General features: G+C 32.1%; 1 protein-coding gene across 3 annotated transcripts in view; it reads right to left on the bottom strand.

Annotated features, from left to right (window-relative positions):
* Positions 1-2,005: 2,005 nt before the first annotated feature.
* The window catches only part of mtSSB (mitochondrial single stranded DNA-binding protein), a 65,420-nt gene continuing 40,552 nt past the window's right edge, over positions 2,006-26,873 (bottom strand). Inside the window, exons 5-7 of one of the 3 annotated variants that reach the window (XR_015039792.1) lie at positions 18,719-18,807; positions 2,331-2,430; positions 2,006-2,143 (exon numbers count right to left, since the gene is read on the bottom strand). Coding sequence is in view for 2 of the 3 variants with exons in the window: in XM_035350265.2 (XP_035206156.2) it covers positions 2,079-2,143; positions 18,719-18,807 (154 nt within the window). In the remaining variant the exon portion in view is untranslated. Of the gene's footprint in view, positions 2,144-2,330; positions 2,431-8,304; positions 9,191-18,718; positions 18,808-26,873 lie in introns of those variants that run through there. The other 2 variants (XM_035350265.2, XM_035350266.2) reach the window with 2 other exon arrangements.

Here is a 26,873-nt window from a genome sequence, read left to right as displayed (position 1 = left end):
CGGTTTCTACACATTCGTTTAAGGATTTGAAGTTTCCGATCTTCGAAGAAGCACCGAAAACTACACGGACACTAGTAGTCTCAGAATCGCGAATTACAGGCATATAATATTGTGAAAGTTTGATTTCATTAGGGCATTTTTCGACTATTTTTTCCCTTAACTGCTCTTCAATAATTCCTCTATATTTTAGCAATATTTCTGGGGTTTCCTGTAATTTTTGCTTTAAAAATTCGATTTTTTGCATATCAAAATTATTTCCTAATTCTTCCGTAGTAGATTTCTACAATAGTTTACATTCGTATCGTCCGTTTTTAAACCGCATATCTGTTTCAAAACGGCTGATTAGATCGTTATCAGTTTGACTTTTTTTTATCAGTTTTTGTCCTTCATTTATTATTCCCATTGAATCGAGTTGCCAAAACACGCTTGAATCCTCCAACCACCGAGGCATTCCCTACCATTACTGCCAAGTGCTTCGAATCGTTACCTTCGAGTTGCCAAAACACGCTTGAATCCTCCGACCACCGAGGCATTCCCTACCATTACTGCTAAGTGCTTCGAATCGTTACCTTCCATTCGTTTGTATTTTCATTTTCCGCTAACAGCCATCGAAAAATGGAATTTACAGCTTGGATGTGTTTGTTTATGCGTTTCCGGCTTGTAAGTACTACATCCCAGAATCGACCGGCGCCAATTAATATTCCCACATGTTGTAATTCTTCATTGTTGTTTACACTTAAATCAGCTGAATGCAAACCTAAGCGCTTCATTTTTTTGAGCGTGTTATATCTGGGACTACTTACGGGACAAGCTGATATCGTATTACTCACTAGGCATTCCAATTTTATTTTATTCTTTTGATTTCTATCTCTTAATTCAATTACGACCGCAAGATAATTCTGAACTATTGGTTTCTTAGTTCCAAACGAAAAAAACAGACAATTTTTCATTTCGGATAGGTTTTAATTTTAAAGATCTAGTTAAGGTATCTTTAATAAACTATCTTTCGCAACCTTGATCAAGAAGGATACGAACAACTTTAGTTTCGTTTTCGTTGCAAACTAAACCAGTACATGTTTGTAATAAAGTATTTTTTGAAACAGAAATATTACACTGAGAAACCAAAGTGTTAGCATTAACATTTGACACTAAAGGTTCCTTTTTCGAACTCGTGGCAATTGATTCATTTTCAGATAAATTACATGAATTTGATTTTTCCTCATTACCTTTCAAACAGATAGATTCATGATGATTTGTGCCATTATATTTAATTATTAATTACTTCCTTTTTACATTTTCATTTGTAAATGCAGTTTGAGAACCATTTATACAAACTGATAAAATGAGAAAAATTTAAATACTCAATTAAAAAAAAAACTTCATCCATTTTTACACTAAATTATTTATAAAATAACAACAATTACCTGAATGAATTTCTTAATGTAAGGTTTGTCGTTTTTAAGAGTTATCTTTAGTTAAAGCTACTTTCCTATCCCTCCTAATTTCAGCTTACAATTTCCTACCAGAATGTGTTTTTATAATCATGGTTAATGCAAATGAGTAAGAATGGTATTTAAGTTCCACTGACTTCGTTAGGGAGCCAGAGATTCTGATGAGCGCGCGTTTGCCTTTTGGCTACACTCTCTCTAAGCTATTGCTACACTCAGCTGTATCTCACGCCCTTTGATAGCTTCGCCAGTTTAGTTGATATTTAGGGACAATTACTTAGAAATCTTGATAGCTTCAGCTTTATCTTTTAGTTAAGCATTACCTAAGTTTTATTTCTTATTACTTTGAGTTCAAGCCCAAGTGGAGGCTTTGCTGTACAGTCTGAAAAAGAAGTCAACTGTTAAGTTCTTAGTTTGAGAAATAAAGGGTAATCAACCCTTCTTGAGTTCTGAACTAAAGTGAAAATTTGCTTACCTACACACTTAGCTGTTAGATAAAAGGTTGGAATCCCACTTTATTCGTAAAACTTTAAAGAACAATATGTTAAAGAAAAAAGTGCTGAAGAAAATATATTTTAATGAAATAAACCCCTGAATTTACATTTATAAAATGAAGCAAAATTAAAGTTTCTATTCTTCAGGTTCTGGATAAAATTCTTCTTTCTTTTCTGGAGTACTAACAAATATGATGTCATCTAAAAAAGATGTACAAGAAATGAAAAAAATTAAGTAAAGGACGAAAAGTGGTTTAAATTACATACTAAATTTTAACTGGAATGTACAACATGCTAAAATTTCAAAGATGTGACAAATCATAAAAACATCTGAATTCTATCAAACTAGTGAAACATTCTGAAATCTAAAATTAGTTGATGATATTACCATTCTTGTATACAGTACAAAGTCCGTAATCTGGACTCGTCAGGAACTTCAGCGATTCCGGATTAAGGTTTTTTCTGGATTATAGACCATCAATTTAAATCTGGTAAGATGGCATGCAGAAATTATACAATTAAAAATATGAAACCATAATTTATGAAATAAAGAGCAATTATGATCTAAAAGGTATCAAAATTAAAAAAAAAAAAAAAAAGACGCTTAATATTTATTTGTTTACTTTATTAAACATTTCTTTCTTTGTAAGTTGTTTAAGTTGCTTTGCATTTTGTGCTAATACTTTCTCTTTTATTCTATAAACAGACATAATTTCTTGTTCAGTTACAAAGTTCCACTGTTCAAGTCCTGTAATTGCTGTGTTGAGAATACTGACTAACTTGTCAATTGAAATTTTTTCGTTTTCAATAACCTCTCTGTCACTTTCTTCGCTATCGGAAGCGGTATTTTCTGGATCTAGAATCCTACTACAGATTTCGCCGTCCGTTAATTCATTGATGACTTTCCAATGTTATACTCCTCGCATAATTTTGAGACAGATATGCCTTTATCCATTTTTTGCAGCAATTCCAGTTTTTGTTTAATGGACATCGAAACATGCTTTTGCTTTGTAGATCCTTTGGCAGCTTCAGAATTGGAAACTTATTGACATAATCGAAAGTTCAAGCTTAATTTTTATAAAATTGCTCTAACAGTCTGCAAAAAATAATAAGCCGGATCCAATTAGAAGATTAAGGAACAGCGCAGTCTGCAACATTAACTGAGATGCCTGAGAATCAGTAAAGATAATTTTAGCCTAGCTTATACCGTCTATTATACATCAAATGTGCATGCATAAAGCAAACAAACAAACAAACAAACAAAAAAAAAAAAAAAAAAAAAGTGGCTTCGAGGTCCGGAATGATGCAAAATCTGGACCTCAAAACCACCAACAAAGTTTTTCTCGTAGGCTTTACGCATTTCATTCCCCCCTACGTGCATAATAAAACATCTGGAGAGTCTCGATTCTTAATTTCACTTTGACAGTAAATAAAATACAGTACAAAGTCTGTAATCCGGACTCGTCAATGATTCCGGGTTAGAGGTTTTTTCCGGTGATAAGACGGCATGCAGAAATTATACAATTAAAAATATGAAACCCTAATTTATGAAATAAAGAGCATGATCTAAAGGGTATCAAAATTTACAAAGGAAAAAGAAAAGCTTACTATTTATTTTACTTTATTAAACATTTCTTTCAATGTAAGTTGTTTAAGTTGTTTCGCTTTTTGGGCTAATACTTTCTCTTTAATTCTATAAACAGACATGATTTCTTGTTCAGTTACAAAGTTCAACCGTTCAAGTCCTGTAATTACTGTGTTGAGAATACCGACTAACTTGTCAATCGAAATTTGTTTGTTTTCAATAACCTCTCTCTCACTTCCTTCACTATCGGATCGGAAGGAGTATTTTCTGGACCTAGAGAACCATACTACAGATTTCGATAACCGTTAATTGATTGATGATTGGGGCATTGTCATCGCAATGAAAAACTTATGTTATATCATCTTCATTTATTACCGCTTCTCCACATTTCTTTATAAAATCCAATAACTGGAAAATTTCACCTTTAGTTTGCGATGTCCAAAAACCTTCAAATTCACAACTATCATCTTCATCTTCATCATCCTCACCATGAAATATGGTAGCTGACCATAAATTCTCCAAGCATTTTTTAACGTAGCTGGAGACACATCCTCCCAACGCGCATGCGTAAAACAAAACAAAACAAAACAAAACAAAAAAACAAACAAACAAAAAAAAAAACTGAAATATTTCAGATTTTAAATTACGTCCAAAGGGGCATTTTTTAACATTTTGTGTGTTACCTTTCTTTATTAAATATCATGTTCCTCGCACTTAAACCATAAGATCCAGTGCAACAGCAATATCGCAAAATAGTTTTAAAACGAGCATATCTTTAGAATTTCCAATACAGAGACTCACGCGCTGGAGATAAAAATGTTTTTTCTGCACAACGTTGCCATTGCTCGCTTTGAAATCCTTGAGTTTGTTAATCAAAAATTCGTCAAAGTTTTAAAAAATAGGAAATCGATCATAAAACAAATTTCAAATTTGGTCTTCCACATGCTCATATTCGTTGGAGGATTACGTTATTCAAAATTCGATGACTCTATGTACTGTTATTTTATGACAATGTGAGAAATATACATACATTTATGCAGATTTTCATTATTTAATTTCTTCAAATATAATGCAGGACTCTAACATTTTATGGCAACAGTTTGAAAAGTGAACCGACATTTATCCGTCCGATGCAAAATGCCAAAACGAAACTAATAGTCCTTCGGGATTCAAATCCCTTTGGACTAAAAAAAAAAAAAAGTTTGTGGATTTGAGGTCCGGATTTTAGATCATTCCGGATAATGGACGTTTAGATTACGGACTGAACGTCGTATGATACCTTGTTACTGAAGAAACAATCACTTAAGGATAAATTTGTACCATCAGTAGTTTGGCTCCATTGCTGCATATGTGCTTGGCACACATCTCAAACCAAAACATTCTACACAGATACATCGTTGATCTGATGCCAACCTGGCAAATCATTATTTATTATACTTTCCTTCCATCACCGCTTGTGTATCAAACATGACAACTTGAGTAATGACTCATGTAGTGAAGCCTAAACAATTTTGTAATGTTAGTAACTGAATAATAAAGGAGTATGGTAACCTTTTATGCTGGCATTACACTTGGCGATGATTACAAGTTTCAGTTAAATGCAGTAAAAAATGTTGACGAGGAAAAATTCGCTAAAAATAGATTTTGTTGAGGATACTCATTAGACCCAAAGATTACATTTAGGGATATTTGAATTAGAATAACTGATTTGTTATTCACGTAAGACCAGAACCAGCGCCAGGGCTTGTATGGCCGCACTGAGTCGCAGAATTTAGGACCCACAGAGACTGCATCGGACAGTAAGATCGCTAGTGTTTGCCTTCAATAATTCTTAAGTATATGTGGGAATTTATTTATTCAGAACTCTGATAAGCCTTAAGCATGTGCAAGAAATAGACATAAGTATAATAAACAACTAAACTAATACAATTCAGGCTTAACTGTCTCAGTGCAACAAAAGAAGCAAGATAAAATTTAACGGAAGAACTTGGCATTAGTTGCCAAGCTCATGATGCATAGCCAAATATGTATAGTGAATATAGCTAAATTTGATGATGATAGCCGCTAATTTTAAAGGTTTTCGGATATCACAAAACGGAGGTGAAATTTTCCAATTAACTGATTTTGTAAAGAAATGTGGAGAAGAGGTAATAAATGAAGATAATATAAGAGAAGTTTTTCATTGTGATGACAATGCTTCTCAATCATCAATCAATTAATGGCAAAATCTGTCGTATGATTCTAGATCCAGAAAATACATCTACCGATAGTGAAGAAAGTTACTGAAAACAGAAAATTTCGATTGACAAGTTAGTTGGAATTGTCCAAACAGCAGTTACAGGACTTCAACAATGTAACTAAACAAGAAATTATGTCTGTCTACAGAATTAAAGAGAAAGTATTAGCATAAAAAACAAAACAACTTAAACAACTTACATTGCAAGAAATATTTAATAAGGTAAACAAATAAATATTAAACTTTTATTTGTAAATTTTGATACCCTTTAGATCATACCCTTTAGATCATCAAAGGATATCCCTTTAGATACCCTTAGATCACCCTTTAGATACTTCATTATTTAATAAATCACGATTTCATATTTTTAATTTTATTACATGCCATCTTACTAGATTTAAACTGATGATCTAATATCCGGAAAAATCCCTAATCTAGAATCGCCTAAGTCCCGACGAGTCCGGATTTCGGACTTTGTACTGTACAAATATATTGTGACTGCATTTCATGAAATCTTGTCCAAAGGACCAATTGGGGACCAACAACAACCTCTCATTATCTAATTTTTTAAATACAAACCAAAAAGCATTTAGTCAAAAATAATTATAAGAGATAATATTAATTTTATCTAATAAATTTCATTATCTAATTATTTTTAGATAAAACCAAGAAGCATAAAAACATGATTTATCTTTTGGAAACAGCAGCAAAAATTCTTTAAGAATACTCAAAATGAATACTATACACATATCCTTTTCTTAATATTATGCAGGTTTATATATCTAGAGAAAGTTTTAAGTCACTGCAGCAGCCCATACAATATTTAATGCTATTTCTTAGTGCTTAACATTTTTAGAATTACAGTTGTAAGACTGAGCTGAAAGTTTTGGCAATTTTGTTTAATTGAATTTAAATTACTTTCGTGTTGTTATTCAATGTCTGACTTACTAGTGGCTGAGTGGTAAATCCTGGTGAATGAGCTAGCTGCATAGAAGTTTTCATGATAACTCTCTACATGAGTTTTTCTTTCTATGTAACATAAAAATGTGTCGATTTCCCTTAAAAAATGATTTCTGAAGGCATCACTACCCTTAGGCAGGCAGCCTTTGAGTGCTTTGCCTGAACTGAAAATATCCAATCCTTCAGTAATTATGATTTAGAACACTTTGAAAAGTTAAAAAAAAAATATGCAATAAAATATTAGTGATGAATTCTAAATGGAGACATAATACAGGGGGGTGACATAGCACTTTCTCTGAGGAATGATAGATGGTTATACCACAACCTCTTTATACACTGTTAGCTGCATAATTACTGATAAATATCACCTGTGCTACAAATTATTTAAAAATTCCTAAATAAAGAAATGCAATAAATTATCACAGGCATTTAATTATAAATATTCTTGATTTAAAAAACTTCAGATAAATAATATATAAATAGCAAAACATCCAATGTGATAATCAATAATGTGAGAATGAATTTAAAAAATAGGATAGGTCATAAACTTATACTGGTGTATTATATTATTGAAATATAGACCTCTACATAAATGCAAACAGTAGCATAATAAAACAAAATGAATGCAGAAGTATGTTTTCGATACAGTTTCTTTAGCCTATGGTATGCTGATTTTACCTAGCTGTAATATTAGCATACCTTCTCCAAGCTAATGTTACAGATTTTTTGAATCTCTTCAATGTAAAAAAGATATTTTATTTCAATAAGATATTTGGAAGAGAAAAATATTGTTTTAAGGAAACAAATTGAGAATAGGGGTAAGTCTAAGAATATGTATACAATTTAAGGCCAGAAATTTTTACGAACATCCCGAATTCTATGAAAGTATATTGTCTTGTTATGAATTTTGTATACAGATGGATGATTTTAGTGCAGTTCTACGTGAAATTGTTGTATTTTTTGTATAATGTAACATGAAAATCTAGAGCAGCAAAGCTTGCCAGATAAGTAAGAATACAGTGGCATGTCTATTTAAAAATTGAGTAAATGGCTATCTCGCTACATTAGCGAGATATCGCAAAGCTGGTAACCAATTTTTGTAACCAAATTTGGTGATAAATCATCCAAAGTCACACCAAACTTGGTGACACTTTGGCCCGGTTCCTGTATCACTGTAATAGGTATTGTAATTTATTAAATGTAACTGATCATTATATTAGTTGTAACCATAATTCGGCCCTTATAAGCCTTCCAGTAATTTTGAGAAGTACTGCAAATATCTCAGCGGCTGGGATAGTTCTAGTATTTTTTACTTCTCAGCAAACTATATAAGACCAGAGATAAGAGTATTTGTTCTCAGCTGTTGTTGTAGTGAGTTGTTAGTTCAGAGCAACTTGTATTGCAAGCTTCACCTTTTAGATGAGCTTTGCATCTAAAAGGTGTTTTTAATGTTAACGGTGTGTTTAACGTTCTTAGTCGTTTGAAGTGTAACAACTGATTGCACTCTGTGATATTGTGAACACATGCACGACTATTTCTGTGGAAAAAGTCAGAACTCTGAAGCGCTTCTTTTGATAAAACACATTTTATTAACCTATCATCGGACATGTGCATTCAATGCACACAACAATATTGTACACCGCACTTGGAACAATAGTTTCTACTGAGTGATGAGGAATGCTGCATTAAAAATAGTATGTCTAGCCATGTGATGAATAATTTCTACAAAAAGCAATGCTGCTAAGTTTACATGGATTTTTTTAAAAAATGCATTCTCATTGCTTAATTACCACATTATGTAAACTAATTGCTGATATACTTGCTCATGCATGCAAATCTTTGGTCATATTTTAAGGGCTGTACCCAAAACATGCAATGGATTCACCAGATCTTTTTATTAATCAATACAAGTGTCACTTTTTTCCATATGATATTTTCACTTTTGTTTCAAATTCTGCAGCTTTTTTCAACATCTTCCATAATCTCGTAATTAGTGTTCTCACACACTATCTCAATGACCAGTTGCAATATATTCTAAAAATGAATCTTCATAATTTTCCACACCAATGTCCAAAACATTGGCTATAGTTTGCAGTTCCTCTGAGCCTTTTTCTAAAACAACAGCCATATTTCTAAAGCAATTACACCATGTTTTGAGAGACTGCTTTCCATGCACTGACGGTAATATGCATAGATTTAGTTATCTCCTTCAAAGTGCTTGCTTGCATTTTCAGAAGATTCAGTTCTGTTTATCTTTTCTGGAGCAACACCTTTTTTGCAATGGCATTTGAAAATTTTTATAATGTCCTCATCTAAAGGCTGAATTAATAGAGGATATATTTGCAGGAAGAAACACTAATTTAATGTTTTTCAGAACGATATCAGAGGAGTGTGCAGAACAATTATCTAACAGTAAAGCTATTTTTTTTTATTTTTCAGTTTCCTGTGATGGCACCACTAAAACAATCTGAAAATAAATAAGAATGAATGAAAATGATTCTGTTAATTAATTTAATAACCTATTCAATTTTAAATATCTTCCAATTTAAAAAAAAAAAAAAAAAAAAAAAAGAAAAGAAAAGCAGGAGTGGCCCTTAGAAAGGCTTTTTTTATTAGTAGTGCAGCACATATATCAGGGTTGCCACTCAAACAGGAGAATGAAATTCCCTGACTTTTGCAGGTTCTCCAGGTATGTTTCGAGAAAATTCCACTCTATCCGCGTAATGTACGTTGGCTGTGCTAAGAGGTAAATTAATTATGGTGTTACTTGTACTGTGTAGCAAATTCACTTAATTATTCAATAAATCCCAGAGGACATTTATTCTTAATTATTCTTGGTACACTTTGTTTGATAATTTTGTTTACTTTTCCGCTTAAAAAACTTAATAAAATTTAAGATATATACGTTGGATAACAACTGTGTGTTTTATTTAATTATTACTCATGATCATCCCCAGTTCAACATGAGGCTAATCCGGTTCTTATAAATCACAATGCGATGCTAAAAGTTAGGTTAGATTTTAGGTAAATCTAATTTGTGTGAGGTGTATTCTTAAAAGGCACCTTAACACTTAAAAACACAAATATAATTATAATAGGAGTTTTTTTCTCCACTGAAGATTGAGATTAGAATCTGCCCAATCTGGAATAAAATAAGGCTTTTTTGCAGACATTCTGCAGTTAAACGAAAGAAAGAAATCGACTAATGATATTTTTTTACTAAATTGAGGTATCCGCAGCATACAAACGGAAAAAATATGTGCATTAAATTTCGTGATGTCATCATACTGCTAGAATTAATTTCAGGATTATGCCAGAGAAAATTTCCTGAAATTTGGAAATATTATTTACTAATGATAAATAAATTTAGAGGGAAGAAGCAACATTAAATGATATGAATAACATAAAAATAAAGATAATTACTTAAAAATTTAATTAGAATAATCAACGATATTTTAGTGAATATAGTTATATTACATGGTTATCCTAGATGATTGTTTACTATTTTTTTATTTTACTGCAAAATGACAAGGTATTTATTTAAAAAAAAAAAAAAAGATTTTGCGGTAAAATCCTAGTTTACGATACGGCCACGGAGTATAAAACGGCCTTCGCATGATTTTGAAAATTGTCTCCAAGAGCAAAATGACCCGTTTCCTGCTCATCATCATGTCACCAAATCCCACTGTACCATACATGGAGATTATACTGACCAAAGAACGTCTATGTAAAAAGCGGAGGGAAAATTTTCCAAGGGATTAGAAGACGGAACGGCCAGAATTTCCCTCTCCGCGATGTGTACAGGAAATTGAGAAACACGTGTTAAGACAAAACGTTCTTTGACAAAAAAGAAAACTACGAAAATCCGTTTTTAAATTATTGCGAAAAATCCAAGAAGAAATGTTTTATCAAAGAACGTTTTTTTCTTGGATTTTTCGCAATAAATTTAAAAACGGATTTTCGTAGATTTCCCCCCCCTCAAAATAACTAATCCATGAATTAATTTACTTGCGCCAAAAATATTTTCTTTTCCTTTACAGTTTAAAGACATTTTAAACGATATTCATTTTATGAACTCTTGATAACGTGACCTTCGAACTTCGACACCGGTTTCGAGCTTTGGCGACATATATATCGCGCATGCACAGCTATTTCCCGCTATGATGGAACCGAGCCACGTCTATTGCAGAGAGGTTTTCCTTCTTTACAATACATATTTTTTTAATTCTAACCTTCATGGTACCGTATACTAGGATTAAACCCATTTTGTTTTATATGAGAACAGGTACTTTCTTTAGTTCATGCACTGCACATGCGATTCTCGAGGTTACTGGAAACCAAAAGTTGCGGGGAACTTGCTTTGCCTTTCTATCAATCAAATAAAGACAATCAAATTGGAGCTGCGAAAATTGGCTCTATGCCAGCTGCCCGAATGACACTCATGTGATACACAATTCGCCAAAAAAGTGATCTCTTCTGACGTCAGTGCAAAACTCGCCTTTTTTGGCGGAATCGTTGTATGAAATTCCCTGACTTTTCCAGATTTTGACTAAAATACTTAAATTCCTCGACTCTTCCCTGAATTTTTTGGTCAATTTCCGAATTCCCTGACTTTTTCCGGTTTTCCAGGTAGCGTGGCAACCCTGATATATATTATAGATGTCATGCAGCATGGCCAAAAAATGGTCATAATTTTTAATCACAGATCTCCACCACATTTCTGTGAGATAACATAAAAGCATTTGCGGTATAGTACTCTGTATGTTGTGTAGAATCTTAAGCTTCAAAATCTTCCAGCACAATTAAGTTGTTTAAGTATCAATATCCTCTGCAGGACTTTCAAAGTTCCTCAGTAGTTTACAATTCAATGACTGTATCCTAATCAGCCTGCCTCTTATAAGAAGATCATCATAATAATAAGTAAAACTAAAAGCAATAGGTTGCACATATTACATCATTAGTGAAAATCAGTAAAAATATTGCTTGCCATCCACGAGTTCTTGTTATGGTATGTTAAATTCTTGACACCTTTCAGAGATTGAAGTTTTGTCCCTTTTCTAATAACCAACGGTGTCTTCTTAATTGTTGCTCCCATATTGCATGATACTAACACAGTAATTTGTTCCTTTCTTAGTTTCTGTTTCCTTTTTAAACATTAATCTATGTTTTGGTAATACTCAGTAAAGCAGACCAATTTCATCTGCATTATAAATTTTACATGGCTTGCATTCTTTTAGAAGCACAAGTAAAACTTCTTTTATCCAGTTCTCAGCCAAATGATGACCTGCCCTTTTATAATTTCAATAATGTTAAACAATAAGTAATGTTGAATTTACATAACTAGAGGTTTTTTCAACCATTTTTGTGAATTGTGTTTGGAGATGGCTTAAAATCCAAATGTTCATCAGAAATCACAACAGTTTTCTAATTACTGAAATATTTAATGCATATTAAATTTATAGGCACAAGCATTAACAGGAAAACAAAAACTGTGCACACAAGTCGACTATGCTATAGTTTGAAATCAAAACTAAGAACTATGAGTGAGTGATAGTCACAGTTATGATTCAAGGAAGAAAGCTTTCATGATATCCTCCCTCTTTTGAAATTCAGAGATTTATAACTGAAGCTAAAAAATATTCAAACTCACAGGTTCATTCGTTGCATCTTTTTCAAGGATCACCTGAATTGTGATTTTTGAATAACATCATTTTCAAGATATTCAGGACTACCTGGAGCATTCATGAAAGTAGTTGAACTACTATAACCATGGGTCATTATATCCGGATCATTCTCCTTTAACAGTATATCATTGTCTTTGACTTCTAACTGATATATTTCTGGACAGGTTACAAATAAATCCCATTTTTGGTCTTGATATCCGCCACATATACTTTTCCATCTCTTTACCTGGATGCAGTTTAACCACATTGGCTAAACATCAGTTTTTTTTTTATACCTTATCATCTCCAAGAACAATGACATCCCCTTCCTCTAAACTGTATTATTTTTTTGTTATTTCTCTCACTGTCCTAAATCCTTTTTTGTGCTATTCACTAATTCTTTAACCATAATGCTTAGTCTTGCTTGAATCAATTAGGTCTCCATCCATAACTCCGGCTTCATTTATTTATTGTAAGAACATTAGAAAAGTTAAAGGCACAAGATCATTGCCATCTTCAGACACGTAGGCCAAGAATCTATTATTCTTGACATATTCAGTATCACAGAGTACTCTGTGTAGGTCTTCATAATCTAGATGAGCATTCCCTAAAACACGTGTATTATTGGCTCCCAAAAGCCACCATACCAGGGCACTGATAATGGATTGAATTTCCAGGTAATTCTCTTACACAACGTAAATTCCTACAATCTGAACCAGAGAACTGATTTTAATTCATTAGTTGTTCCCACCCAATTTGTTCCATTGTTGTAATAGATAACACTCGGGTGACCTCCTCATGCAAAACATCTTCTCAACACTAGAATGAAACTATCAGTAGACAATGATGTTGCTAGTTCAATACGAACATCTCGATCCATGAGACATATGCATTTTTTATTAGTTTCTCATCACTTACAGCTTGTTTTTTTAAGTAAATTGCACAATGCTGTTCAAGAAATTTCCATTTTAAATGTAGACTTTCTTTGGCTATACTTACCTAATCTTTCAACAAGCTAGCCTTTTCTCTCAGGTTTAAATTGTTTCACTTGGGCATTTTTGACATATAACAAGTTACACATACAGCAAATTAAAATACATTTCCAGAGGTGACTCATTCAATGCATGTTCAAATTCATGTTTCTAGCCAGCAGAAAAACTGTACTTTCTCTGTCAAGTTGATTTCCCACTTCATGGTTACAAGCATAACCAAAGCTTTTTTTTCTTTTTTTCTTCAGCCTGAGATGGCCATCTTTTTTTTGAAAGACTGAGAACATACAGCTGTATGGAATCATTTCATGAAATTTTCAAATAACAAAAGCAAACTTAATACATGTATATACTTCCACCTCCTATCAGCTGTTCGAAAAAGAAAAATATGGCTCAATTCAGAACTTTTTTCTTCTTTTTGTTTAATCCTGAGAAACACTCATTTACCATGAAAAATATCTCTAGAAGACTGCTTTTACTGAACAAAAAGCTTTGCAAACAATGTCTGATAGGGAGTAGGGAAGGTTACCTAACAGCCCCAGGAGGTCCTTGGTTTTAATTATACTGGTTGAAATTTATGCTAGACTTGTTTTATTGAAACATTACATAACTGACAGATAAATAAATGAAATAGAAACAGTTTTCACCAGCTATAAAAAGCTTATTTTGACCCTGAGGAATCAGTCTTTTACCAGTTTTAATTTTATACGCATCAAAGATGATTTAACAAATGACAGTTTTTCTACCAATTAGTATATATTTGTTTTGGTTACTGGAAATTTAAATGTATTATTCAGTTGATTTCATTGTGAGTTTAATAAGCAGCAGTATTGTATATTGAGGAATACTTTTAAACTGAGGAAGAGCTATTTTAACAATAAACAGTCTGGACTAGAGATGGGCAAAAACCACACTTTCATGAGAACAGATAAGAACTACTAGTTCACTGAACTGAATCAGGTGTTTTACATGACTATCACTCACTCACAATAACTTTGATGAAAAACATAAGGAATGAGAAATGAATGAACAGTAGTAAGTGAGGATAGAGTGAAGAGTGGAAAGAATTGAATGAATAATGGGACTAGGAGCACCACAGAGCAAAAGATATCAAATGAGCCAGGGGATTGGAAGAATCGACTCAAATAAATGTTTAACTCTCTGAACTGATTTCTTTCAACTGGAGATTTGAGGTTCCCTAAAATCTCCTTTCTACACAGAACTAACAATAAAATTCTAGAATTAGAAAAGTTTAAAATAGTTGGGAAATTATAAAAATTAACATGAATAAACATTCTTTTCTTCCCTAAATAAAAAATTGAGTTTTCCTGTCATGCTGCCAAAAGGAGTTTTTGATGGATAAACTCTAAACACTCTTTTTTTCACAAATCAAGCATTTGCTGACTCAGAATAGTAAATCAGATTGTGAAAGTAATACAACATCTCTATCGCTGCCATGCTTTCAACAAGAAAGCACCATGAGTTGTAAAACAGTTTCAAGAAACAAGCTACCACTCTATTTTCTGAAATCAAATTTCATTTGTTCATTAAAGTAAATTGGTTCTTTGAATCAGTTACGAAGCATATTGCCCAACTCTAATCTGGAAGATTTATGTGAATTAATAAAGCTTACCTTCTGTACAGACCTTGCATATGTAAATATTAACATATATCAAAATCAAATTTGTTAAGACAGGCATATGTTAATTCAACAATGACTTTGTTCATAAATTGACACTTTTTTCTCTAAATAAGATATTATATAATTATTATATTGCTCCATATGGAAGAAACCATGCCAGTAACAAGTTAAAATTATGCAAAAATCAACCTTCACTTGACAATTAGTAAACCAGACAAGCTTAGAAACCCCTCTTCCTTATGGGGCAAAAATACTGTATGAAAATAATCTTCAGAATATTTTTGCTCATTGAAGCTCTTTCCAATAACTGTCTCATTTGAGGCTGATATATTTTTAAATACTTTTTTTAAAATAAAACCAACATAAATTTTGAGTTGATTGAAATTTTGAGTTGAAATGCGCATTCGTAAATGTATTTTGCGCACGCGCACACAGATATTCACAGCCGTAAAGGTCTTACACGCATGAGTCAATGCGACGCATGCGCAGAACGTTTGTAGCTTTGAGGTCCGGATTATAGATCATTCCGGATTATTGGTGTCCGAATTAACAACTTTTGACTGTAGATAGATGTTTGTGCAAATGGCTGACACACTTGTCTTTTTTATGGAGAACACTGCTGCTCTGGCGAAATAGACCATCAGCTGTTAGTTTAGTTTGTAAATTAATCTTGATTTAGATTTTAAGTTATCCAATCTAGAATGTTGCGGCTTTGAGTCACAACACTCTAGACTAGCTGTAATGTGTTTCCAGCTAATTGCTGCAAAGTCAAGATGACATACTTTTGTTTTTGTAATATTTTAATTTATTGCTCACAAACCATGAGATTTAAATAAGTTTGCCTGTGTGTTGTGCTTTTACAGTTGGTTTAAGTTACAAGTAATAACTCATATCATAGTTTTAAGGTAATACTGAGAGCTCAGAAGTTGATTTAAAGTATTTAGCCAGTTAGAATCACCCTTCAAGTGATAGAAGATGAATAAAAACATTGACTTCTCTGTATCAATAAAACTAAAAAACCAGGACTTTCAACAACCATCCCTTATAAAAATCACATAACATGAGAAACTCTTCTCCAACCTTCCCTCAATTTCTGGTACTCAGTGAGAATAAATATGATTCCACCATTGATGGAGAGAAGATATTTATTTCCAAGTGCAGTATGTTAAACTGCAATGAAGGCTCAAGTAAAGAAGCACATGACCCTAGACATACTACTCACATAGAGGCTTCGGAAGATGCTTTATAAAGAAAAAATAGGATTATGAGCGCAGAACGAATGATTTGTAGGCTTTCTAAATGTGGGTCCCTAAGCCCAAGTCTTGAGGGTAATCAGGCTCTCCCTGTAACATATAAATGCTGATATCTAGATTGAACAAGGATAATGACCATACTGCATATACAAATGCAACTATAATTTTTATTATTTTTTATAAATAAACATAATTAGAAGAAAACAGTTGCATAACTTTGGTGAAAATGTAATTTCTTCTCATGCATATCAATTAATAAAAAATAAATGTAGAAAAATATTCCACAATAAATGTGGTAGATAAATGTAGAAAAGTGTTTCACAATGAGAGAAGAAAACTGGTTTAAAGAAAATCAAATCGCATCTATAACAATTGTGCAACTTCTGCGCTGATAGTTAAGAAATAAATGCAAATCAAATTTTACTACGAAAACTGGATTCATCAGCTAAAATTAACATATTGAAACAATTATCTTTAAGAAGTATGCACTACTGGCATGAAGGGGAAAAAACATGGTAGATAAGAGCACCACTGAAATTAACAAGAGTTTACAAGAACAGAAAAAGTTAATTATACTGCCGATAGGGGGTGCCACAGGTTTCATTTAATATATAAGCAGAAATGATATTCAGAAGTGCAGATCCATACAGCCATTTAAAATAAATAATAAACAAATAAAGAAAATGCAAAATATAAACTCACAAAATCATATATTTAAGGAAAAGCCTATCTGTACATCAAAGTATGATGGTGCAACAACTGGTACTTAGCCACAAATGATTATAAAAGTGTGAAAACATAGCTGTGTCTTTTATTTTATTTATCAACATCTACATTTTTAATGATATCTGCCAATTATCAACAAGTCTATGTTTAATAATTTATATCCATTTTATAAATACTTTGTTTCTTCAAAATTTGAAAAATTTCAGACTGTCATTAAATGATGTTTACTTTTTCTGGATTTGCTTACTTATTATTTTAAAAAACTACTGTTCTTTACCCTGATAAAAACAAAGGTATGTTCTGAATATCCATATCACACCAAAAAGTAGCAAGCTCATTAGCAACTTCGGACAGCATTTTCAATCTCAAAGGCAACTAATTTTTTGCCAAGCTAATGTGTGAAAGACAAAAGTGCTTTTTAAAAATAGAGATACACCAAGAATTCCATACAAGAGTAATCAATTAATAAAATTAGGAAAGTAATAAATATTGGTAATAAAACAATCACCTTTCTTGAAAAAATCTTTTTTATGCTCTTGTTCCCATAAATATGTAATGATCTATTTTCCCTTACAAAAACATCAGAGAACTGCATGAATTTGACTTCTGTTAAGTTCGGCATTGCACACTAGCCAAAACAGAAATGCATTATGTGCAAAAACCTGGACTGTTACATAAATACTTTTTGGCGACATACTGCTTTGCCTCATAAATACTTTTTTGCAAAATTTCAGGAAGTGTGTGGATAATCAGAAAGAGCTAAAGTTTTTAAAAATTTATAATAAAACTGCAATTAATTTAAAAAACATAGTACTTGAACATCAAATCTATCTTTTTATATATGTGTGCAAATATGGTAATAATTTTAGCTATAACCATCATGGATAACCACTGTTAAAAAATCCAAACTTCGCAATTAATAAATAAATGTCTATAATACATTTTAAAATAGCTGCACTGTTGTCATTTTCGTAAAGGAGCCAGCTGTCATACCTTTGGGCCCAGGTTTGAATTCTGGAGAAAACATGGATGCTTGTAAGTGTGCAGTATCTTTATTACACACAGCAAGCACCAAGCTGAAAGAACTCTTGGAAGGTTGTTGGTAGGGAAAAAGGAACTGTGGATCCATTAAAACTGAGATAGTTTTTCACTTCTTATGAGTGTATTTCAGCCATTTCTATGATGCACTTTCCGCAGTGTTAACAATGATAGAATGGCTAAATGACAAATTAGTAGCATTATTCTACTACTTGCATTTATAGGGGAAAGCATATATTATCAGCGAAGATTTACCCCTCAGTTGGAATTTCACAGTTTCGGGGGGGGGATGTTCTCAGACTTTTATTTACCTGTTAAGTATTTAGCTTTAATTTATGAATATAAAAAACCACTATTATTCAGGTCCTGGTATTTATCAATATTTTCTATCCCTTTTCTTGCCTAATTTATAAAACATATTAAAAATAATCTAAATTAAAATAAATGTCTATTTTTAGAATTTTGGAAAGGAGTGGGGAAGGGGATGAAGATCATATTGATAACTCCTGATATAATTAATAAATATTATAGTTGCATTGACAGCAAAAATTTAGAAAATGAAATCCAGTCAATCTCTAGAAACATCACTCTTCTCAAAAATGTTAAATTACATTTTACTGATCTGTGTTTAAAATATTAATACAAAAATACTTTAAATCTACTACATAAATAAAGTATACTTACTGGCTATTATACTAGTTGAATTATGAATAACACCTTTGGCATCAGTAAATTCTCCATACATAATACGACCTTCAACAAAGACCCTCGATCTGGTTGAACCAACAGAAAAATTCCAACATCAAATGTTTCAGTTAAAGGAAACAACAGATTAGCAACACATAAATTAAATGATGCATGATAAATTTTTCTCAATATTTGTCTGGTAACAAAATTCCAACTATTACACGAACGAAATATTTTTCTTTTGTAAAAATATTTTAAAAGACTCATCTTTAACATTTTACATATCAGTGTTCCCAAATGGGAAGATAAAGTTTAAAATTCATTTAAAAGGGAAGTTTCAGTTAAAAGGGAACTGTCTTGTAAATATATATATATATATATATATAAAACCTTTTTAGTATTTTTGACATTGCATTGCATAAAAATTTTCTTAAAATAGGAAAATAAATCAATATTTAAAAATGAATGAATAACAGTATTAACAAGGTTTGTTTTAATGAAAAAAATATTAATTATAAAAATTCTGATCAAAAATTTTATTTATAACAAAGCAAATTTGCATGTTCCCAAACTGAAACATCTTTTATAGTACAAAATTCCATGATTTTTAAATTCACATTATTTTGCTGATATTGTAGAAAAATGACACTTGAAATTTCTGTTGCCACTGAATGTGAAGCTGCATGACATGGAACAGTGTCTGTTTCTTGTTTAGTCCCCATCCTTTAGAGGGGTGGGTGGCAAATGGGATGTGGTGGTGCAGCTGCATTCAACATAGACTTTGCACCGTCACTGCAGAATGTAATACAGAATATTCTGTGTCAGACATGCCATATAAAAAGCAATTTGTAATAGTCGAAGAGACTAAAGCTTATTTTGAGATTTTATCAGATGCTTCTAATAAAACATTTGCTGATATCTGTCAGTTGTCTCGAGACAAAAGCTGACGTATAAATGATGAAGTTATAAATGAGAATATTTTCAAATATCTTATGTCTACAGATATTGTTGGACGAATAAAAGTTTTCACTATTATTTAAGATGAGAAATTCATTTGACACACGGATGATCCTGGAATTCCTTCAACTTACAGCAAAAAAGCTAAAACGATTGCCTCCTAAAGAAGAAAACACTAATTATCACAGTGTGTTGCCACTGCTCGCTTTGAAATTTACTCAATTGGATAGAGTTTAAAAAATTTGAAATATATAATAAAACAAATTCGATATTCAAGATTTGGGTGGAGAAGATATCATTGCTTTTTCACAATATGAGAAACATACATACATTCATGCAGATTCTTTATTATTTAATTTCTTTAAATATAATACAGGACGATAATATTTGGTGGCAACAATCTGAAAAGTGATACAGCCATTTATAGCGATTCGACACAAAATGCTGTTTCGAGACTGATATCCCTTCTGGGCTAATAATTTTGATGGAGACATAAACGCTTGTTCCTCTTCTTGAAAAAACAAAAAATGTACCATTTGCTTTTTCATGTATGTACATTTTCACATATATGTATAGATTGTCTTAATATTATACTTTCTGACTTTGACAGCAGCCAGAGTTGAACATTCTGCCTCTCAAAAATGTGCTTCTGCAAAAGGCATCAAATCTTTTAAATCTTCATTAACTATTGTCTCTAGATACATCTGCCTCACTAAAGCCAAATCTGTGCACAGAAGATGACAGATTTCAGGGTGGAGTCAGATGAATACCAATAAGCTATTCTTTCTCGATCGTTGGAATGTTGATGAAGCCTCAAGATTTATTGCTCAATCATTCTATAAGCACTTGTCCAGTGTTTCTTAACCTTTCTAGCGAGTCGCACCCCACTGAATCTGAAAATATATGTCCGCACCCCATTGAAAAATGTGTTTTAATTTTTTTAGTCTAGAAAAATACATTTTTTTGCGAAACTTATTGTTTATTGAAAAACATTGTACATTTTATATAAATACAAAACAATATTATTTTTATTAATTACTAGTCTGTTGTTTGTTCATTATTATACTGGCGAAGCGAGGTTCCTTTTTTGAAAGACATACGCGTAAGTCATCACTTGCATTTAAGCAATTTCTCGCTTTAGTTTTTATATGCAAAAGCGATGAAAATCCCATTTCACACAAGTAGGTGGTAGCAAAGGGTAAGAGTAATTGCAGTGCTCCGTTCATTAACTCTGGATAACGTTGTAACTGTGAACACCAGAATTGTTGCAATTCTAATTGTTCGAATTCCATTTGAACATGTTCACTTGCTCTCATTTCAATAAGATCATCTTTTTTTCAGATTACTATCAGCCATCAAATTTAAGTCAAATAGAAATGGATCCAATATCCATTTCTGAGTTTTGGTAATATTTCTGGTAGAAAAATATCCATTGAATGATTCGCTCAATCGTCTCAAATGTATTACAATGTCGGGTATAATTGTATTCTTTACATTTTTAGCAATAACAGATTCGATTGAGTCAAAAAGAATTTCTGATTCTGGAGCTGTCAAAAGATCCAAAAAGCGAAAGAATGTTTCGATATCCATCAAACAAAAAGTGGAATTGCTGCAAAAAATGGATAAAAGCATATCCTTTGTTGCTCTAACCATTCCGAAATCTGTTTATAAATTTTACGCTGCTCTGCCGGGGGGGGGGGGGCTCAATGAACTGGAAGTCGATCTGTCAGCACTATCCTTATCTGCAGGGCAGATGTTTTTATTTTTTTCAGCTTATAATTCCTTACTAAATGTAGTATTACATCTCAACGTACTCCGTCTTTGATAGGATTTAAATCAAATTCCTCGTCATTATAAATATCACGAATACACATCAAATAGTTTTCTGGTTGCAATGTTCTAATTTCGACTATGTGTAATGTATGCTTTATGCATGCGCACGTTGAAATAAATATTAAGCTTTTTTTTTTTTGTAAATTTTGATACCCTTTAGATCATAATTGTTCTTTATTTCATAAATTACGGTTTGAAATTTTTAATTTTATAATTTCTGCATGCCATCTTACCAGATTTAAACTGATGATCTATAATCCGGAAAAACCGATAACCCGGCATCGCCGAAGTTCTGACAAGTCTGGATTAAAGACTTTTGACTGTAATTATCTCTCATTATATCAGCAACAATGGCACGCAGTTTTTACTGGTTTTCGTTTTTCTAATCAAATGGTCGTAAAAGCTCAAGTTCCATCCAATATTGCACCTATATTCAATTTTAGTTGCTTAAAAGTATTTAGTTGATTTTGTAAAAAACTGATCATGATTGATCAGAAATCAGTAATGAAAATAAACACACAAACAGACACTCTTCTTTATATATATAGATTTTGTAAAAATTACAAATTCTTGATTAACAAACTTTATGATTTGAAAGCAAGCAGTAGCAATACTTTTTGAAATAAAGCATTTTTATCTCCAACAGGCCAGACTGTTGCCACTCAGAAAAATGAGTGCAAAAATTACTGCTTTCAGAGTTTTTAATTAATATCTCTGCTAATTAAAGTTTTAAGAAGATAGGAATAGTCAAAATGACTTCCGATGAATTTTTGGTATTGGGAATAATGTATTTAATGTTTGGCAATGCAATTTTTTTTCATTGTAAAACTTGGAAATTTTTTATTAACAATCTTTACAATTTGAAAGCGAGCAGTGGCAACACTTCTTGAAATACAGCAGATTTTTATCCCCAGCCTGTGAGACTATTTCCATTCGGAAAAAATTACAGTGAAAATTAGAATTTTCAGAGTTTTTAATTAATATCTCTGATTTTAGTAATTTTTCTTGAAAAAAGTGGATGTTAACCTATCCGGGGACCTAGAAAAGAATTGTAGAAAGTTTGATGATGATAGCTATAGTAGTGACTGAGTTAATCACGAGCAATAACAAAACATTGACATTCTTCATTATATATATAGATGATGTACATTTTTTATAAATAAGTCTTTTCAAATTTTATTCCCATTAAAATTCCATTACTTAATAAAAGTGATATTTTGGGGGTTGGGGATTGAAAGTAATTGAAAGAAAAATAAATAAGAATGACACCATAATTTCAGTAAGATGTAATGATATTTAATAGTGTCAGTTATAAATATGAAAATTAAAATATAAATTTTGAGATTTGTTACAAGGCATATGTTTTACTTGTGTAATATTTATAATATAATATTATAATTTACAATACAATATTTAAAATAAAAAAAAAGAAGTTAGAAAAACTTTCTCAGAAGAACCATAATAATTAACTGAACTTTGCAAAAACAAGAACTTTTTCAAATCAGACTGTCAATCGAAATTTCACAGGAATTCTAAAAATTTATTACTTTTAAAATTCAGGTTCTATATTATTTAAAAAACTGTTTTTTAGTTAAAAAATTCATGATTTATATTTCCCATAGTATTCTTTTCGTTTTTTACTGCTTTAATTTTTTTCTGTTCCTAAGACTTTTCGCTTTGAAGGTGGGCTATGTAAGATAAAAAATATGCAAAGGAAAATTCTAATTTTAATTTGCAATAGTCCCTTAACTTCACATTTTAATTTGGATATTTCCCACTTCCAATTTGCAAATAGTGTTTGCTTATAATAAATCTCTCTAAACTGCAACATTTTCACATTAATTCATGTCGTATGATTGGGACACAAGGCTAATGATGAAGATTGATTTTGGATTTGGGAACTGATACTTTTAGCATCCAATATCAAAATTTTTGTTAGGGGAAAAAAGGGAGCGGGGGAAGATAACTCAATCCTCTGAAATGAGCTTTCACCTTGAATACATTGCATTAGCTTTCCCACTTTTGTTTGCCTGCCTACTTGCCGCTACTACTCCTTTCTTCAAAAAATGTTAAATATTCTAGAACAAGCACACTTACAGCATCACTTTATCTGTGTTGATGTAGAAAAATGTTAGTCAGTAAAAAGAAAAGGAATATTAAAATTTTCCTGTGACTGTAGCCATCTTCTTTATGCTTCAACATACCATCAACATCTGTCAGCAGCATTCAAATCATTATACAAAGTTAAAATTAAAACTAAACAGGCAAATTAAAAAAAGTAAGAAAATACACAATATATTATTAATTGTGTAAATTAATGTTTTTTTTAAAATTAAAATAAAATAAAAAAACTAAATGGAGTCAAAATAATATTTGCCATATCATATAAATTAAAATAAATCAGTATAAATGGCTAAAACGTGGTATTATCTTCAGACTTTTACATCATCAAGGGCAGGTAAAGCCTTCTTATGCTAATACACTTTTTTCAGACAGAATTATTCTGTTTCTGTCAGTTTAAAATTATCCAAAGCACTAGATTATTAATATAAAAACTTTCAGTTCCCGTGAAAATTAAACACTCCTCTGTTAGAGAACAAATCTAACCCTTGGGGAAGGGGAAGGTATAGTCCTTATACATGGGATACAAGTGAAAATTTCAAATAAAAAATATTATAAAATATTTAAAAATACAGAACTCCTACAATTTTTTAATCTGTTGTACTTTGATAATAAATTAAAAAAAATAGCATCATTATACACAAAGGAAAAATAATTAGAATAGTGAAATACAGAGCCATAACGAATTTGCAGTTAGGGTTGCTTATGGCGAATTTATACCCTCACCATGTAGTAATGAAAAATAAAAAAAATTAAAAAAAAAAAAAAAAAAAACTGAAATTTAAAAAATTTAACTGGTAAAGTAATGAGAAATGAAAATTAGTAACAAATGCTATAAAGAGAAAAACTTCACACTACAGTACACTCCTGATTATCCGCGGAATTAAGTGGTGCAGCCGCCGCGGATAATCTGAAAAAAACTAAAAATAGGTATAGGAAAAGAAAAAAACAGTCATTCCAACTTTGAAAAATCGTTTTATATACAATAAAATGTAAAATAAACAGCAGAAAATGTTTAATTAATGCTTAATATTTTAGTATGTCACTCAAAATTAACCTAAAATGCATTTTGTTAATGAAAACAGAAAAGTGCTTTGTATACTTACAAGAGGCGTCAAGGATACACAGAAAAATTAATACATATGTACTGTTTTAATACTGTAATGTATTACATAATTACAAAAGCATAACTGTAAAACTACATCTTTTTGAAGAAATCAGTCATTTGTGTTTGCTTCTTGCTTTGGAAGCATTTTCTCTTGATCCGAGATTGCATTTTTCGTAGCATAAGTTTCTTGGGCAACTCTGCGTCGTCTTGTTCTTCCAAATAACTCAGCAATCCGTTGACTTATTGCAAAGCCGCTTCGTGAGTCTTCTGTATCTGCACAGTGGGCTCCTTCTTCGCCTTCACTTCGCTGTCCTTCATTCTCGGTCTCTCCCCTTGCTTTCTTTACAATTTCGTCATCTGTCAAGTGTTCGAAGCCAGGTTCGTTGACGTCACACTCCAACCACTCATTAACGTTTTCAGCATCGACGTTCTCACCACCCAGAACTATTTTCACCATATCGGGAAGAATTGACATGGGCGTGTCTACATCTTCATTCTCATCTTCACAATTCAAAGGGGTTAGGTTGTTCTTGGCTTCAACATTAGGCATGAGATTTCTCTATGATTTTATGAGGGTTGATGGTTTGACTGAGTCCCATGCAGAAGCAATATCGTAGATGCTGTCCAAGATTGTGTAGTGTTTCCAAAACTCTTTCAGATCATAACCTTCTTCAATTTTGGTCATTAGCAGCTTGGTTCCGTATTTTCTCTTCATTGTTGCAATGACTCCTTGTTCCATGGGTTGGATTAGCGCAGTAACGTTTGGGGGGAGAAACTTTGCAAAAATTTGTCCATCAGAAGACTTTAGCATGCTTGTTGCTGGGTGAGAAGGTACGTTGTCGATCAATAGCACAGCTTTTTCAGGCAGATTTTTCGATTTAAGATGTTTACGCACTTGAAGAACAAAGATGTTTTCGAACCATTCTTGAAAAATGTTTTGCTTCATCCATCCTTTTTTTTTTTTTTTTTTTTTTTTTTTTTTTTGGTTAAAGTAATCAACGGGCAAATTTTCTATCCTTGTGACTTTGAAAAATCTCGGTTTTTTGAATTTCCAATGACAACAAGTCTAAGTTTATGTCGACCGGTAGCGTTACTGCATAACATGATAGTGATCCTTTCCTTGATGCTTTTATGACCCGCCGCTTTTCTTTCATTTTCAAATGCTAAAGTACCAGTGGGAAGACATTTCCACAAAAGTCCTGATTCGTCGGCATTGTAAATTTGTTCAAAAGATAGCTCTTCTTTTAAAACAAATTCTTCAAATTCATGGTAGAAATCAGCAGCTGCTTGTTGGTCACCACTAAGTTTCTCCCAATGAAGTCCAATTTCTCGAATTCCCTGTCGCTGCTTAAACGATTCAACCAGCCAGAAGACACATCAAAATTTCCTTTTAGGCCTAACAACTCAAAAAAGGTTTTTGCCTTCACCGCAATGATAGGACCATTTACAGGAGTACCCTCTTTTCGAACTTGAGCTAACCACTCTGTTAATGCAGTGTCTAGCTAATCAAAGGTAGAACCCTTCATAGTTTTTCGCGTTTTCATTGCGGAAGCACTGTCTGACATTGATGCAAAGTTCACCAATTTGTCTTTTTGCTTTAGAATGTCACACAGTGTTGTTTCCACGATTCTGTAATCCAGTTCCATCTGCTGCCTTGTAGCGCTGTTTGCTACTTTGGAAATTAATTTTAGTTTTTGTACAATCCTCAACACAACCTTCTTTTGTTTTCCTGATATTTTAAATCGGTAATGAAAAACACAAAACCAAAAAGCACAAGCACTGAGCACAATAAAAGAGAAGAAATTAACTTGGACCAGTTCGCAAACACTATCAGGCTTAAACTCACAATGGCGAGTGGGAGGAAGTCAGGCTTAAACTCACAATGGCGAGTGGGAGGAAGTGGACGTGTCACTAAGATTAAGACGAGAGAGAGAGCGGTGGAGCGGGCACTGCAAAGGTGAGTAAGAAATCACTTACTCATCAGAGGGACCAAGGGGAAGGTTCCAAGAAGGCCTGGGATATTTTTGCAATAAATAAACACGATGTTAGCAAATTTAACGTTTCGCTCAGTTTTGTGACCATTTTTATTTTCTTTGCTTTACACTTGTGGGGAAAAAAAAAAAAAAACTCTGT

Source organism: Stegodyphus dumicola, chromosome 2 (genome assembly GCF_044657685.1).
Source record: "Stegodyphus dumicola isolate Sdum_Otavi_A_Nest chromosome 2, ASM4465768v1".
Taxonomy (NCBI): Eukaryota; Metazoa; Arthropoda; class Arachnida; order Araneae; family Eresidae; genus Stegodyphus; species Stegodyphus dumicola.
The sequence above is the reverse complement of the archived record's forward strand: the minus strand, read 5'-3'. Positions and strand labels throughout refer to the sequence as shown.